Here is a 17,831-nt window from a genome sequence, read left to right on the forward strand (position 1 = left end):
CCCCAGAAGTTCAGTAATGCAGGACACACAAGCAGAATGATTTGTGCCCTACTCTAACCCTGTGATGGAACAATGACACAACCTATGTGTATCAGTGCTGATGCTGGGTCCCTCCATGGGATGCTATGGAGAAATGGCCACACTGGGATGTCACAAGAACCCAGAGTCCCCAGCTACAAACAGCTCTTTACTGAGACACTACAGGACTCGAGAGAGGAGGAACTAGGTGACATTACCTGACCTGTGTTATACAGAAAGTCAGATAAGAATGGTCCCATCTGGCCTTAAAACTTGTGAAGTAACATCAGCTGAAGAAGAAACAGAGCAAGTTCAACCCCTGGGCTTTCTCAGAGTTTCAACCCTAACCAAAAAAGGAACATTTCAGAGAGATAAAGGCAGCCTTTCTACATGCACCACTTTATCCCACTGTGTGACAGCCTGGCATCAGGGAGGGGGGCACAGCAAAGGTGCCATACAGAAATAATCTAAAGAAATACATCATTTAACAGCTACTTAGCCACAAGTGTGGAGTTTTTCCATACATGGACATTCTTTCTATTAGGCCCAGGGCTCATTTCACACACAATACTGTTTGTTTCCTGAGAACACCCAGAACCATTACAAACATAAAATTACAAAATGCCTACAGTTAAATCAGCAAAACTATTAAAAAACTCTTCTACTAGAGAAGAATATTTTTCCAGCTCCTGGCTGACAGGTTCTTTACACAGTTCCAGCTCACATTTGTTAGTTGCTACAAACACTACACGTTTGTAAAATTCAAAGTGTACATTTGTAAAAATCCCACATTTGTGGCATGTTACCTTAATTTCTTCAGGTTTAGGGCTACCTAATCCATCCTCCACCTCCATTTTAAACTCAGCCAGCTGTGTTGGAACCATGTTGACCATAGGACTCTCCATCATTCCCAAGGCAGTCACAGTTTCTGAACTTATTCCATCTTTGTAACTCATCACTGGGGAGAAGGCAGGGTGCTGTTCTAAAGAGGGTGGTGTTGGGAACATCCTTTGGAGATCTGCCACAGCTGAAGAGGATGAAATAACACAGTTAATCATTCAAATACAAATTCTCAAGGAAATTCAGTAAAACAGAAGAGATCAATTCACTGTTAGCTTATTTCGTTGGTTAAAAACTAGCAAAGCTTCTCCAGACTTACTGGGGTTTTGACAGCAGTGTAAGTGTAGGCCAAATGTTAACTCCTAGGGATAAATTCCCCAAATTCCTAGGGATACTCTGCAAGGTTATTGTTCAGCAGAAACAACAACCTGGTAGATTGACAAACAAATGTACAGTTTACCAGCAACTAATAAATCCTTCGTAACTGGGAGGTGAATTGACATTAACACCACGTTCACCTCAGTGACTTTCTAAGGAATCACAGAGGAGTTTCCTCCCTTTGCCAGAGCTGACCCAGCCCTAAACCAGGAGGCATTTGGAATTCATGTGCCCTGAGCTGGATTTCTCCACTCAGGCACTGTAGTCTTGTCTGGTCCATGGCAACACAACTCCTGCCACAAACATGGGCAGTTCTGCCCAGGAGCAGACTGTCAGGAATCCTGAAGTTCCAGTGCCAGAGAAGCCACAAAATTATCATTTTCCATCATAAGACATTAAGCCAGGAAGATCCCTAATTGACTTCTCAGGAAATGAACATAATGGAATCATCCATTGTCTATTTTTCTTCTTTAAGCAGAACCAACCCCAACAGAGAGGCTCTATACAGAGTAATGCAATCAAACACAAATCACAGAAAAGTCTTGCATGTTCTCCCCAGCTCCATTCTGCTTCCTTCCAGCTACAGCTTCCATTATTATTTTGTGTCACATTCAGCATAAATGCTCTCTTTTCCTGTCTTAAATTAGGACAGATCCTCTCTGGACAAAATCATCAGTGGTTAACTACTCTAATTAGAGAAGGGTGAATTCCCACAAGTGCCTCCTCTTAGATACTTCTTTGGACAGATTTAATGTCCAATCCCATTTCCATACCCAAGCTGATGGGACACAAGGACACTCTTATACTCAGTAACATCTGTAGCCTAAAGACTATGGAAAATTCATAAATTAATACAGATAGGTTTCTGACTGGTAAACACTGTGTTGTGGAAATCCAAACAGGTAAGAATTACTGTTCTCAAACACAAACAGAAAAAGGCAGAAGTAAGTGAAGAGATTAGAATTATCTATGGACTATGAATACCTGCACTAACAGCACATTTGTGTAGGATGCTGCAGCCTCAGGATGTGTCTCCACTCTGCCTTTACAGAGCCAGCCCTGCATGGGATGCCTTTGTGCTCAGAGATGACACAGCCAGGCTACTGAACTCTTTAGACAAAGGGATACCACTTAAATAGGGGCAGACCTCTCAAAATGCAGTTCTTTTGGTAATAGCTGTCCAAGCTGAACCCAGTCCTTCACAATCTGGAGTAGCAGAGTAAACAACGGGCTATAATTAGTCCCACTCTGTCCATATTCTTTTTTTCCCCACTCTCTCAGTATCTGAATTTTTAGAAGACTTTAGTCTTGTCCTGATACAGGATAAATCAAAGCTGAAAAGAAGTTAAGTGGAATGGAAGAAACTCCTTTCCACCAAATATTAGTATGGAATACAATGTGCAGGCTGGCAGCTGGATTGGCTCCCTCTGTTTCTCAGCAGAGGGAGGTGCTTAAGGCACTGGAGAGGGGACAGGGAGGAAGGTTAAAATGAAGCGTGGCCAGTAGGAATTTATGATGCTGTACAAGGCAATTCAGCTCTCCACAGACACTGCTGTACCTCCACAGCTGGTGGCAAGGCCACAGCTACAAGTGGAGTGTATCTGTTTAACTTCACACTACATCATTTTCTCACCTCCAGCTCACTCCACTTAGCAAAATTCTGCAGTGCAGATTCATAAAAAAGTTTAATTACAAAAAAATCCCCCAACCCTACAGCAACAGGCAACTATCATCATTCATTTTCATGTGTGTCATGCTTGAAAAAGCCTTGCATATTTTAAAAAGCTGTGGATCAACTAAACCTGTCAAAATTCAATCTCTGTATATTTCAGACTTCTACATTTGAGTAAATCAGCACAGCTTTTATGGGTCCATAAAATTCTGACTCATCTCCTTCAGACTGGCTTTTTTTCTTCACCTCAATTTGTTCTCATTACCAGCTGAAGTTAATGAGAAGGTATTAAAGAATGATTTGCAGAGAGATTGGATTTCTGCTTATAGTGGCCACAGAAATCAAACACTCTTCCTTCTCACCACAAAGTAATTCATAATTTGACTTGTTACTATTACACCAAAAATTCTCGCCTTCCTCCTGTCCCACAAACACAGACACATTTCTCCTTTGTCTCAAGAGAAATGCTACCTACCTCCATAGAGATCTGTTCAGGCTGGAAAAGCCCTCTGAGATCATTGACTCCAGCCACTCCCAGCACTGCCAAGGCCCCACTGACCCATGTCCCCAAGTGCCACATCCACAGGGCTGGTAAACCCCTCCAGAGATGGGGACTGCAGCACTGCCCCGGGTACCTGTGCCAGGGCTTTACAACCCTTTCAATGAAGGAATTTTCCCAATATCCACCCTGAGCCTCTCCTGGCAGAGACTGACCCTTCCCAGCTGCCCTCTCCTGTCACGTGCAAGAAATGCGGGAAAGCCCTCAAACCTCAGAGTACAAGTTATTATTCCAAACAGATGGTGGCACAGTCCTTAGAAAAAAGCCCTATTGTTTTAATCTAATTTCATACAATTTCAGAAGCTTTCTGCACTCTCATAACTTCCCTTGTCCATGTGCAGAGCCTGCAAAAACATCACTACCACAACCACCTATAAAAGGTCCACATTATGCCTGCAGTTACAACCCAACACTTTGATTTTAATCATGTACTTCAAATCCAGATTAAACCCTGAAGGTGATTTTAGTTTTAATTTGTCAAATGTCCAATGCAATTTTCTTCCAAGACAGGCTGCACCATGATGGCCTTGGTTTTAAATTCTTCGATTTTGTTGAGTAGAAGGATTAATACTTAAAACAGGGACTTGGTAATGGTGGAAGTGCCCAACAGTGAGCAGAGAATAGAGAGGAAAGCTTCCAAAGGAAGATTTGTAACAAACCCCTCCCATAGTTCCAGACTAAGACAACAATGTCAACAGAAGAGTTCCTGATGTATCAGCAGGCTCATTAAAAATCCATGTCTGTATTCCCACTGCCCTCATTAAAAGCTGGCAATTCCAGCACAGGAGCGCCCTGGTGAGCGCAGGGCGCGGGGTGGAGCTGTGCAGCTCTGTACTCACTGGGCGGGTAGGGGACCGCAGTCCGGCTGTCCTTGCCCAGCGGCCGCTCCTCGGAGCCCGCTGCCGGCAGCTTGGAGGAGCGCAGGGCTGGGGACACGGCCTGCAACACCAAACACAGTCAGCACCGAGTGGCTGCTTCTCTACTCCCCCACCCGTGCCCCCAAGGAATATGGATTTTTTTCCCCTCTTTCAACACTAAAAACAAAAAGAAATATTTGGCTATGTATCCCCTCATAAATTGACACATACGTATAACTATGTATTTTTATAGTTCTATGCACAGACAAGTTATAGTCAAAATGCTTGAAATTCATGAGACTGCTCTATTTATTTCTATGTTTTGATTACTCCAAAGTAGTAATGGGACTATGACACTGAGAGTAAGCCCAACACAGGCAAATGTTAAGGCAGGAAAAACCTTGGGGCTGTCCAGGGCAACTTCAGAGAAGAAATTTTTTATTTTGACAGAACAGTCTGGTAGATTTGCATATTAACTGTGGCATCTGAAGTGCACTTTGTGTGGAACCACAATAAGGGAATTGGTGCACTTATAAAGTCCTGCCAAGAACAAGGCATAAGACTTTTAAAGATTTTAACTACTAACAGTCACTTTAAGACCACCTTTGTATCATTATGATTCTGTAGCATATGCTTAAAGATAGTGCCTATCCAGATCTTTGCCTTCCCAGGCAATTTACCACCCCTCATAACTGATATAAATGTGCATTTCCCTCTGTACTTCCTAACATGCAACAACTATTTCTCTTTGCACTGAAATAAAGTGCTTGGAGGAATATGAAGGAACATGAATCAGAGAATTACTGGAATCCTGGATGGAATTTTTTTTTTTTTTTGGGCAGGTTCTCAGACAAGGTAAAACAATCCATCACCAATTAATAAAACTTGGATCTTTTCCACCATAATTCTCAAACAAAAGGTTCTGACTGAAGTCAGAACTGACTGAAGTCCAGGACACAGAACTAGATATAATGGATTTATAAAAAAATGGCATTGCTCTCCCTATGGAAGCTCCTTACAGCCTGTCCAAGCAGGACAGATCTCCCGAAGGATCTCTCTCTTTGCCAGCAAGGAGCAAAACTCCAAGATAAAATCCAAGCCTGCCTACCTGGAAACACTCACTCTCTCTCTATTAGGGATAATCATTCCCACTAGGAGTCTGTTTCTTGGCCTACAGAACACCCATCCCCACAAGGACTCACCCCAAGCTCATCCTCGTCGGAGTTGTCGAAGATGTTGTCGAGGTCGTGCAGGGACGGGGCCAGATCGGTGACCTGGGTGAGGCTGCCGGAGCCAGCCCTGCCGGCAGCACTGTCCTGCCGCGGGTCTGCGGCAGAACGGGAGCACAGTCAGGGACCCGGGAGCACGGGCAGGGACACGGTCAGGGACCCGGGAGCACAGTCAGGGACCCGGGAGCACGGGCAGGGACACAGTCAGGGACCCGGGAGCGCGGGCAGGGACACGGTCAGGGACCCGGGAGCACAGTCAGGGACCCGGGAGCACGGGCAGGGACACAGTCAGGGACCCGGGAGCGCGGGCAGGGACACGGTCAGGGACCCGGGAGCACAGTCAGGGACCCGGGAGCACGGGCAGGGACACAGTCAGGGACCCGGGAGCGCGGGCAGGGACACGGTCAGGGACCCGGGAGCACAGTCAGGGACCCGGGAGCACGGGCAGGGACACAGTCAGGGACCCGGGAGCGCGGGCAGGGACACGGTCAGGGACCCGGGAGCACAGTCAGGGACCCGGGAGCACGGGCAGGGACACAGTCAGGGACCCGGGAGCACGGGCAGGGACACAGGGACCCGGGAGCGTGGGCAGGGACCCGGGAGCGCGGGCAGGGACACGGTCAGGGACCCGGGAGCACGGGCAGGGACCCGGGAGCACAGTCAGGGACCCGGGAGCACGGGCAGGGACCCGGGAGCACGGGCAGGGACACGGTCAGGGACCCGGGAGCGCGGGCAGGGACACAGTCAGGGACCCGGGAGCGCGGACAGGGACCCGGGAGCACGGGCAGGGACCCGGGAGCGCGGGCAGGGACCCGGTCAGGGACCCGGGAGCGCGGGCAGGGACACGGTCAGGGACCCGGGAGCACAGGCAGGGACACAGTCAGGGACCCGGGAGCGCGGGCAGGGACCCGGTCAGGGACCCGGGAGCGCGGGCAGGGACACAGTCAGGGACCCGGGAGCGCGGGCAGGGACCCGGGAGCGCCTCTGCCCCGCAGCACTGAGCCCCTCTGCTCTGCTGGAGCCTTGTGGGCTGAGCAGCAACCACCGGGGGTCAGCTGAGAAAAAAGGAAGGAGCTGCTGCTGCTCATTTAATAGTCTAAAAAATGTATCATTTTTATAAAAAGGACAAGTAAAATCAAGTTTTTTCCAACCCAACCTGGGAGCTGCCTGTAGCTCTGATGTTACAGACAAAAGTTTAGATGTGATTTTTCCCTCCAGATGCCATGGCTTATAGGTATTTTTACTTTGCAGACCTAATCAAAGAGCTTTAACTCACCAGTTTTAGGAGCAGAACTGAAAATGGACATGGCATCTTTTCCGTCAGGAACTGATGTGGAATGGCCTGTTGGGGGGATTTCCTTGGAACCAATTCCATCTTCTGACTGTACAAAAAATCAAAGAGATTTTATGGCTATGAATTTAAGCAATGTAAGAACAAATGTTTTCCTATGTCCAGCCAGACTTAGGGATCTAAGCTAAATACAAGATTTACAAAGGATTCCATGGACATCATTGAACTCTGACAGCCAGCCCAGGTAATTAACCACCTCGAATTCTCCAGCAAAAAACATCTTTTAGAATGTTTGCTTGCACAGCCAAACACCAACACCAAAGCTCCTTAAAGGATAAGATACATAAGGAGCATCATGCAGGTGACAATATAAAATATTTTTTAAATTAAATATAAATATATGCATGTCTGATTTTGTTCTGTGGAACAGACTTGTGTCTTCCAGAGAGCTGAAGAGCAAACACTGTGTGCTACAGGATAAATCCCACAAGAGCATTAATGCCAAAGACTGGATTTACACCTTACCTTGTTCTTTTTCAAAAGATCTTTCTCAGCCCCAAGTTTGCATTTTTTATTGACAGTGAAACTGTATTTGATGTCTCCATCTTCGAAGGTGTAAGGATCACTGGTGTCTCCCCAGCCTTCTCCAGGGGGTTGTAGTAGAGGCAAGGGGTCAAGATAGTTCAGGGTCTGCACTGGTTTCTGCTCTTCCAAAATTTTAAACCGTTTATTAGGTTGTGCTAAGAGCCTGAAGTGAAAATAAAGCCAACATGAAACAAAACCAGCATGATCTGCAGCTGTCACACAAACACAGTCCATGGCTCACTCCATCTCCCTTGATCAAGTAGAAATGTTTTTTTCCTCAAATAAAGCATGTATTGGATACATTTAAATATTAAACACCTTACTCTATTAAGACCTACTTTGGGACAATGAAACAAGAATCAATTTTTTCACTGTATAAATGAAAACACTGTGTAGTCCAGCCTTCCCAGGCTATGTTTTCAGCCTAGCAAACTCCATTGTAATTACCAAACCAAATAATCTTTTAATTCAATAACTCTTCCTCAATTAATTTTTCCTAACCATTTTCATTAACTACTCTCTCTGGTGCATTTTTTAAAATGCATTATCAAAATGCTATATAATTTTTAGGCTAGCACAAATACAAAAATAGGTTACAAAAAGATTGATCAGTTCTTGCAGTGTCCAACAGAAAGCCAGATATGGAAAAGGCAAGCATCCTGCACTAGAGTGTTTCTATTTAACAATTTGGTGCTCTCTGCAACATCTGTGGTGGTGAAGCCTTAGCCTTTCTCAGTTGAAAAGCAGACATTAGAGTTTGGTGATGATTAGAACTGTCCAGCTCCCCTCTCAGTGTGCCCTCTCACCTTTTCAGTGCAGTGCTGTCGGGGTTGATCTCCATCCTGCCATCATACCTCTCACACGGCAGCTCCGGCGGCCGGAACTCGGGGTCGTCACTAGAAGGGACACTGTAGGTCCTCCACACATCCACGGCCTCGTTGCTCTGAGTTATGCCACAATACAAGGCTGTCTCACTGACCTCTGCCATCAGAGGTAACCTCTGTCCCACCAGGACCGTCCTGTCATCTAAGCTGGGCAGTGGCTGCAGCTCCAGCCCGCTGCCGTAGAGTGCTGGGTTCACAGGAACAGAAGGGGGGTCCAGGTTCTCTGCCTCCTGACCTCTGGGCTGGGGGCTCAGGGTGGGAGGCAGAGGGGAAGTGGGAGAATGGGGTGAATCCATAGGATTCATATTAATTTGCTTGCTTGCATTTCTAGCAGGTAGCGAGAGCGGCTTCTCATATTTCCTGGAACTGGGAACTTCCAACGTGGACTCCATCCCGGCCAGTCCCAGCTTCTGCCCGGCCGCGTCCTGCTCCATGCACAGCTCTTCAGTCACCGAGGGCCGATGGTGGAAGGGCATCAGGGGCCTTTTCTGCAGCTTCTCTCCCTTGTCCTGCCGCTCGGTGGTTTTGTGCTTTGAGGAAGCAGGAGGGGGCAGTGCCGAGGCCGCCGCCGTCCCCACGGCGAAGCCGGGCTGGGGCAGCGTTGGGGGCCGGCCCGAGGCACCGGTGCAGCGCTGCTTGAACACCTTGTGCCTGGAGAAGGAGGAGAAACCACTCACTGCATGCTCTGGGCAGTTACCGACCTCGGGGCAAAGCAAACCCAAAGAACAGCACTGAGAAACCTCCTGTCGGCTCCTGATCTTTCAACAGGCTTTTAATTTCTGCCTGATGGAGGAAGTCTGAATAAATACTTTGAAATTTTCAAAACAAAACAATGCAGTAACATACAATCTTATTACTGGCTTCATATGGCTTTTTTGACTTTGTATCAAGTATCTTTAAGACTGAGAAGCGCAGCATTGAATTTCAGTGTTTCAGGTTCTGTTAAAAAGTAGTTTCATCATACTGATGATGATTTCCAAAGATGTGACAACAGGGATATAACTCTGCTCATACTTTTACTGGTATTTTTTGTTGTTAAGGGCTTTTTGTTTAGCTGTTTATTTGATTTTATTAAGCAAAATAGAAATTGAAATACGTGTTTCTGCTTAACAGTGAAATCTGTTTAAAAATAAATACCATTTCAAAATTAATCACTCCATCCCTATTCTGTGAACAACAGGACAACAAAAATCAATTTCAAAACATGTAATGTGCTTTTTATTTAAAGATAACCCACATGATCACAAGTGAAGTGGGCTACACTGGAGACACCCAACCCTGTCTACAGGTGCAGTTGCTGCAGTTTGTGCTTGCGGTCCTTGTTCCCTGGAAGCATCAAGCTGTGTGGGGTTACCCCAGCTTTCTGCAGGGCTTTGCTGTTCCCAGGACACGCTGCAAATTCCCTGCAGCAGCAGATGGTCTGTGCCTGCAATCACCCTAATGTGCAACTAATGCCCTGGTAACTGGAGATTTGCCTTAAGCATGTTCTTGTAACATTTCCTTGCCTAAATTCTCCATCATTCGCCATATTTTAACTGACTGCAGAGAACTATTTTAGACGTCCTGCTCTTCACACACCAAGCTGGGTCTGCAGGAGACTGAATTTGATGCTGAGTACCAGACAGCCCTTTAAGACTCCAGATCTAAGATCGTATCCTGACATTTATCCAGTACATGGAATGGGCACAGAAATTACTCCATTTCTAAATACCAGTAGCTGCTCAGGTTCTGCAGCTACACAGAAAACACTATTGCTGCTTGAAATCAGGTACTGCCTTCATTTTAAGGATGATGTTTCCATTTCCCAGCTGCTGTGTTTACCAACTCCAGCATGATGCAGTTATCACTGGAGGGATGAACAGATTGTGAAACTCCAAGTGCAGCTGATCCTATCTATAGAACCAGGCTCCCACTGCCCACTATTCATCCCATGCTTTCCAGGTAAAGCTAGACCTCGTTTTCCACTGGAAACACTTGGCATTCTGACAAAACATGTAGCTGTTCCAAATTCTTGAGTCTATAAACACAAACAATGTGTATAATCAGGGGGGAAGAGCTCCAGAAAGCATCCTCTCACTTGGGATAGAGCAGGGAATCTCCAGGTTGAACATTCCACCCTTGTAGGATGCACAGTGCCTTCATCCCTGCCTCTGACTACACAAAGAAGAACTGCATGCTTAAGGAATAACTTCTTTTGGTCAAAGTCGTTTTATCACCTATCTTCCAAGTAGATGGTGACCTTGGGAATTAAAAATTTCAGTAGAAGTGTTTCACAGGACTATTTCACTGCAAACTGGGGGCTTTTTCTAGCCCTGTAACATCTCTCTGATAGTTTTAAGAATGGTTAAGTATATTGGTGATGATGGTTTGCCTTTCCCGAGTGAGAAGTTCTGGAATTCTAACCACCCAAAGATGACAGATAACATTAATAAACCTCCTAAAGTGTTTGTGTGAGTGAGCTGTGAATTCTTTCTGATCCAGTGACAGTGGGTGACCAGGCTGCAAAGGTTTCATATTCTCTTGCATGGGTTTGGTGCCATGGCAGATTGACCAGAGGCACATGAAGTGATTTGTAGGGATGTTTTCCCTCTTCCTCCAAATATCAGGATGATCACAAACTTAGGCAGATCCTTAACCACTTAACCAAAGGTTACCGCTCTGAAAAGCTGCAGGATGAGTTCCTTATGAATGGGAACAGTTGGAGTAATCCTGGCCCCAATACCAGTTATTTTTCCATTTGGATTGGCTCCTGCTAGTGACAGTAGGTTGAGAGGCAGATGCATCCCCCAAATGTGATCACAGGTTTGATATCACAATTTCCTCTTGTCTCAGGTAAAGCATAACTCCCTTCTGTAAGTGCACCTCTGTCTGAATTAAGCAGAGCTCTCACAACATGACAAATGTTTATTCTTTTCAAAGCTCACCTGGAACAAGAACAACTGACTCTTTGGACTGGATCCACAAAATCCCATGAAACACTATTGTTAGGAACTTCCTCCTCCAAATTTGCAGTTGTAATTTGATTCCTCCTGAAGAAGAGAAAATTATTTTAGTAATCACCAACTTTTGAAGAACAAAATTTTTTAAATGTACTTAATTCATGTATGTTCTCCTCAGATAAATTACTTCCTTCTACCTGATCTTTGAAATTGACAGCAGATCCCTCCACTACTCCTTAAATTTACAATTTGATTTATGTAGGAGAAAGGTCTCAGCTCTGTGTTAGACAACTCTGTCTGGAGTCTGAGCACAAGAAACAAGGGGAAAGCAATTTAAACTGTTCCCAGAAATTAGTCTGACATATCAAATGAGGAAATTGTGAGGAAACAGGAAAAAATGAAAATAAATATTTCAGGACTCGCCATGCCATGATACACTTTAAATCTCCTAAAAGTCTATGACACTAACATCAATTTATACACTCTTGTCAATTGAAATTTTAGTCCATCTCATGTAATGCTTCACAAATACTCCCCTTAGAACCCTAAATATCAAATATATACAATCTGTTCTGCAGTCACCCAGTTTTCAGTGTAGTAACTACCACAGGAGGTAGAAGCTGTCATTTCTAAATCTGAGAGCACTTGACTGAAGGCACATCCTATGGATGTGTGGCCTCAAGGATTATCACAATTAGGTACACAACTGGAAATTCAATGGGAAGTGTCAGGAGTTCTCAGCTGAACAGAGGTACAAATTTTCTTTGATAATAAAACATTTTCTTTGATAATGCTGTTCGGCATCGTTAGCTCTGATTGGTGGCAAAGGAATACTAACATTAAGGCAAACTATGACAATTTTAGTATTGTATATTACGTGTTATAAATAAGCAAAGCATGAGGACTGCTGCCATACTTGGACTGTGCCCTGTTGAGGATGCATTCTTTCCACACACGGTGAACAATACGGTTGTGAAATTTGGGAGTAATCTTGCTTGATTTCTTTGGACTGTGGACACTGACTGTCCCCTCCTGCACAGCTGGATGGCTGATGCTGCTCTGAGAGCAGCCACTTTCTCCTGCAAGAGAAATAAAGCATTAATGTCAGAACTGCTCTTCATATTGTCACTTGCTATTTTTTCCTGGAAGTCTCTTAGCAGGCTGCTGACTACACTAATGTACACATTCACTGGGGAATGCTCAGAGCATCCTTACAAAACACATTTCAAAGCAACACTCCCTTTGATGGCACTGGGTTGTACCACAGACATGGGCAATAGAATTGTGCAAGTACTGCACCTCACGTGGTGTGATAACACTCTGTATATTATATATCTCCATGTATCTATAAAAAATACACTCCCTAACAAATGGAGGTACTTTAGATGGCCCCTACAGCCCTGGACTGAATCACTAAGAAATAGTGAAGATAAAGCTTTTTCATTATTATCTTGTATGTTAAACTTGAATTTATATAGTCTTTGGTGAGTTGCTTTAAAGATGAAATTTACTGTAATATGGATAGTCCTAAAAGCATCTATTAAGAAAACTAATAATTTATGTAGACTATTTCAAAGCAAGGATCAGTTCTTTATACTCAATATTAAACCTCACTGAGGAAACGAATGGATCACTGATGCTTTCCTACAGACACAGGCTGGGAGAGCTGGGGGTGCTCACCTGGAGAGGAGAAGGCTCCAGGGAGAGCTCAGAGCCCCTTGCAGGGCCTAAAGGGGCTCCAGGAGAGCTGGAGAGTGACTGGGGACATGGGATGGAGGGACAGGACACAGGAAATGGCTTCCCAGTGTCAGAGGGCAGGGATGGGTGGGCTATTGGGAAGGAATTGTTCCCTGGAAGGGTGGGGAGGCCCTGGCACAGGGTGCCCAGAGAAGCTGTGGCTGCCCCTGGACCCCTGGCAGTGCCCAAGGCCAGGCTGGACAGGGCTTGGAGCAACCTGAGATAGTGGAAGGTGTCCCTGCCCATGGCAGGTGGATTGAGGCTGAGGTCCTTTCCAACCCAAATCACTCTGGGACTCTGTGCCATTTCTTTACAATATGCTTGAATTGAAATGCTAGAATCAGAACTGGCTTTGGTGAGATTTTCCAGTTGCGATCTTCACTACTACAGAAATTTCCAACAGCTTATCACCAGTAGATACGCTATTAACACAGCATATGATATTCTCAGTATGTATTTTCTGATGATTATCAAAGAGATAACAAATGAAGACATTACTTCAACATGTTTGAGAGCCTGAAAACTCTCTCCACTCCATTCCTTCCTGTGATGCAGCAGCTTTTACCAGCTATTGTACAAGCAGATGCTTCTTTTCTGCCCTGCAATGTGTTTCTGTTTAGCTGAACTGAACTCCAGCACATCCATCTTGCCAAGCCCGAGCTGCAGCAGCAGAGGGAGCTTTGGGTCCACTGGCCCGGGCAGGAGTCCCTGCTCTGGGCTGGAACAGCAAGGAGGGATATGCTGCATTTTCACAAGGTCACACCAGGGTACAGAACACTTCGTGCTCCTGCTGACGCAATCCAACAGCCTCAAGTGTGAAGTGCTGAAGGGACTCAGTGCTGCACATCACTGCAGCTACCAGGGAATCCTGCTGCTTGCCACCAGGTGACTTGCACAACACAACAACTGAAATGGTGCACAAGCTGCCTAACCCTACATCTTCTTTCATTCTTCATGTTATGTATTTCTTTCTCCAGTTAGATCTTCCCTGATTATCTTTTTGTAAAGTCAAACATGGAAACCCCAGGCCATACTGAGCCTTGTGCCTCTAACCATGTACTTCGCTGGCTTTCAAATGTTCTCCAACAAGTGGGAACTTGACAGATGATCAAAAAACAAACAGGTCAGAACTTCAGAACTGGCAAATGTGCCCTTCTTTGGAGAAGGGGAGAAGAAATGTGTGCATATACAAACATCACATGGACACATGCATCACATGTCAACAGCAGGAGGAAAATAAAGATGTCTGACAGGAAGGGAAGGACAGGAGGTATGAGAGGATAACCAACAAACTACCAGGGCTTTCAAGTTACATTGGAATGCATTAATTAATGCTTTCTATAATTATGTAGTATTTTTATACTGTACAGTACAGCAATATACAGCATAACAGGAGACGGAACTGCACAGCAGGCAAAACCACTCTGTTCTCACACACAGACACTAATTTTCATCCATGAATGTCCCTGGCACAGTCCTGGAACACACAGAGATACCTATGGCAGGTAATGGTACAGTGAGTGGAGGACACAGCAGCCCCTCACCAGAGCCCACCACACAACCCCTGCAGCCCAGGCTGGTTCCACTGGTGAAAAATGCCATTCTCCAGTTCCAGCAACAGTTTGTTTTGTTACATACTTTAGACACAACTATGGAAAATATGATTAAAAGAGAACTGAAGAGATCATCTAGTCCAGTCCTTGCTTTAAAGCTGGATCAACAAATTTAACTAATCTGTTTCTTAAAAACAACCTTACAAAATGCCCCCACCAAACCTCCAAAAACACATCACCCCTCTGCCAATGGAACTTCTGTAGCTTCCCAACAGTCAGTTTATTCCAACATTTCATTATCCTTCCTCCGAGCAAGTTTTTCCTCCTGTTTAACCTAGTTTTGCTTTGCTCCAGTTTAGATTCATTACATACTGGTTGGAGCAAAAAGCCTATTCTTTTTCTCCTTAAAATTCCACTTCTCCAGACTAAACCACCTCAGTTCTGTCCATCTTTTCCGGGAGGTCCTGTTTGCAAAATCCAGCATCACTCTCATTGTACTTTTCTGGTCTCCAGTCAATCTGTCCACATCTTTACATGCTCCAAACTGGACATGGCACTAAACTCACATTTTACATAGCATTGGGCAGAACTGAAGTATTACTCCCGTGCCTCACACTAACACAGTTTAAGGGTCCCATTAGTGATTCTGGACTGCATGACAGGCTTTTCCAATCGATTTCTCCTGTTTTTCAAGGTTTTTTAATACAGTTTTTGATAAAAAAGAATTCTTTCATTGTTTGCTGGAGAGGCACCCCTCTGATACAAATTCATACTGCCTTCAAACAACAATAGCAGAGATCAAACAGAAGCAGTGACTGCCAGATTGGACAACATGAACACTTCTATATAAAAGATAGTTTATGAATATTCCAAAATAGAATCCCCCTTGTAATACTGGCAAGTGTAACAGGGTTCTGAAAATCTTACAAATACAATAGCACATTAAAATATGCATCAATACTTGAACACAGATTGTTATTTAAATGGTGATTCTCTTCCTTCAGTTAGTTATTAATTGGCTTCTTGCTTATTTTAACTCTCAGTTCCTTTGAAAAACACCATTCCAAGTGAATTTACATCTCATATTCTGACTTATTAGCAGTAATTACTAAATACTTTGATTGTTTTCATCTATAGGCTCTAATCACGGACAAGTGAATCCAGACATGTTTTCTTTGCCTTTGCATCAAGGTTCAAAGGTTGCACTTGATGATCTTAGAGGTCTGTTCCAACCTCAATGACTCTGTTATTCCAGGACTGACCCTGTTGATGTGACAGAACTATCCCAATAAAGGCCAAGCTTGGGAGCTCCTCAGTGAGGCTATAACAAAGATTCTTTATCCCCATCTGGCTGCACAGAAACTCACAGAAACTTATAGGGCCTTTGTGTCTTTGACACTTCTATTGCTCTGTGAAATTTAGTAAGCACTGCCCAACAGATTCAAAAAAATCTCCAAGCTCAAGCAGAAGGTTGCCCAGTAGTGAGAGGTTTGTGTTGCTTTGCCACACTGCACACAGATGTACCCAGAGGAAAGGGAGCTGAACTGAATTCACCCTGTTTTGTGTAAAGAGTTGTTCACAGCACTGGCTTTCCTTCACCACAGACCTACAAAGTCCTCCCCCAACCCTCCTCCACTGCTTGCCTTCACCCTGCCCCTGCTAACACATGCACTCTGCAGGAGCTAAGCAAAACCCAGAGTCTGAGCCCATCTCCCCAGCCCACTGCTTACCCATAACAGCCTGCTCTGGAGAGGTGGGGGGAGTCAGGGGCATCCCACAGGTACTGACAGGATCCTTCACGCTTCCAAGCCCCTGCTGTCCCACATTTATATGGCCTGCAGCACTGGCAGCGCTCTGTGACACTGGGATGTCACTCTGGGAGATGAGAACAAAGGCTGAAGGATACACCATCCTCACACCCCCTGCAGAGAGACGGAAAACCACAAGTCTTAGACACACCTGATAATATCCAGCAATCACAGCTACTTCCACTTGTTTTCAATGTCAATTTGACAAAACTTATTATCTGAAATACAAAGAGCTAAGGAATTTCCATGCTAATATACATCCAGCCCTCTGTAACCAGTATGGAGCTGAAACAAGTAGCTCAATCCAGTGAATAATGGCATGTGGGATACAGGGAGTACAAAAGCTTGAGGCGACAACTACTCAGATGTTCTGGTGTCAAGAGAGCTACAAGAGAATATAGGAAAATTATAATGGCTCTTTCTGATTAATTAGATGAATTTTTTTTTCAAGAAAAGGAAGGAAGGAAAATAATCCTTCAGGCAGAATATTGAAACTTACCAACAATGACTTCAACTGCCACAGGGAAATCGTTGTCATATCCCAGCTCTTTCTCCTCTTTCATGCCTTCCTTTTTCTTCAGCACCATGGGGTAGAAGTACTGCCACTCCTCCATCAGCTTCCGAGTGGCGGGGTCTGACATCTTGTAGGACTGGCCCGTCAGGGTCCCGTTCAAGCCGTAAGGACTCACCAGCACTGCAACACAGCAAACAGCAGCCCTGAAGGACTCAGCAGTGCTGCTGAGAACAAGCAACAGTCCCACAGCAGGGCTGCTCCAGCTCTGCCTGAGCACTGAAGGGTGCAGGGAAAGCCACTGCAAAACCCAGCACAGGTATGAATCCAAACCTACAGAGCACCGAGCCCTCCTGAGCCAACACGGGACCCTGTGGTAGTTTGAGTTCATAATTTCCACAGCAAATGAAATTCCAGCAACCCCAGGGTAGTGAAACAGCATTCAGGAATGAGTACTCGTGGAAAGAAGAGAGGACGGGAACATTTGAGACTTCCCAGCAATGAAAAGGATAGATAATACATAAAGAAGAGTCACAACAAATAAGGAAAATTACTTGCTTAACAACAGGTATTTCCATTCTGACTCAATTTTGCTTTTAGTTGTAGTTGATTTGAGTCATGAATTCAGTTCACTGAAATAAAATGTATGACTGAAGTGCCTGAGCCTCTGTCAAAGCTTCACATGTAGACACAAAATGTTTTCAATAAAGCTTCTATAAATTAACATCTCTATAAATGATCATTTCATGTGTCTCTGGGTGGTTTTTTTACTCTATGTTGAACTTTACTAAGATTCCTTGTTTTAATTGCTTTGAAATTATAACTTCAGACTATAGTAAAGACAGCATAACACAATGACTCAAAATTCTTAATGTTTTTCTTTTTTTTTTTTTAAGCATCACATTAAAACTTCATTATGAATTTACTAAGCCATCAACTTAATTCTGTAAAATTTTAATTTCTTACACTG

The 17,831-nt window shown here is 44.6% G+C and overlaps 1 protein-coding gene across 2 annotated transcripts in view; it reads right to left on the reverse strand.

Moving 5' to 3' along the window:
* Nucleotides 1-17,831, reverse strand: part of MED13L (mediator complex subunit 13L) — a 168,633-nt gene that overhangs the window by 28,537 nt on the left and 122,265 nt on the right. For both annotated transcript variants that reach the window (XM_021549848.3, XM_085593087.1), the window contains 10 exons: nt 16,850-17,044; nt 16,273-16,464; nt 12,169-12,331; nt 11,238-11,342; nt 8,236-8,964; nt 7,370-7,592; nt 6,830-6,935; nt 5,527-5,651; nt 4,307-4,406; nt 825-1,045 (listed from right to left, as the gene is read on the reverse strand). In XM_021549848.3, the coding sequence (XP_021405523.3) occupies nt 825-1,045; nt 4,307-4,406; nt 5,527-5,651; nt 6,830-6,935; nt 7,370-7,592; nt 8,236-8,964; nt 11,238-11,342; nt 12,169-12,331; nt 16,273-16,464; nt 16,850-17,044 (2,159 nt within the window). The remainder of the gene's footprint in view (nt 1-824; nt 1,046-4,306; nt 4,407-5,526; nt 5,652-6,829; nt 6,936-7,369; nt 7,593-8,235; nt 8,965-11,237; nt 11,343-12,168; nt 12,332-16,272; nt 16,465-16,849; nt 17,045-17,831) is intronic.

Source organism: Lonchura striata, chromosome 15 (assembly GCF_050655825.1).
Source record: "Lonchura striata isolate lonStrDom1 chromosome 15, ASM5065582v1, whole genome shotgun sequence".
Classification (NCBI taxonomy): Eukaryota; Metazoa; Chordata; class Aves; order Passeriformes; family Estrildidae; genus Lonchura; species Lonchura striata.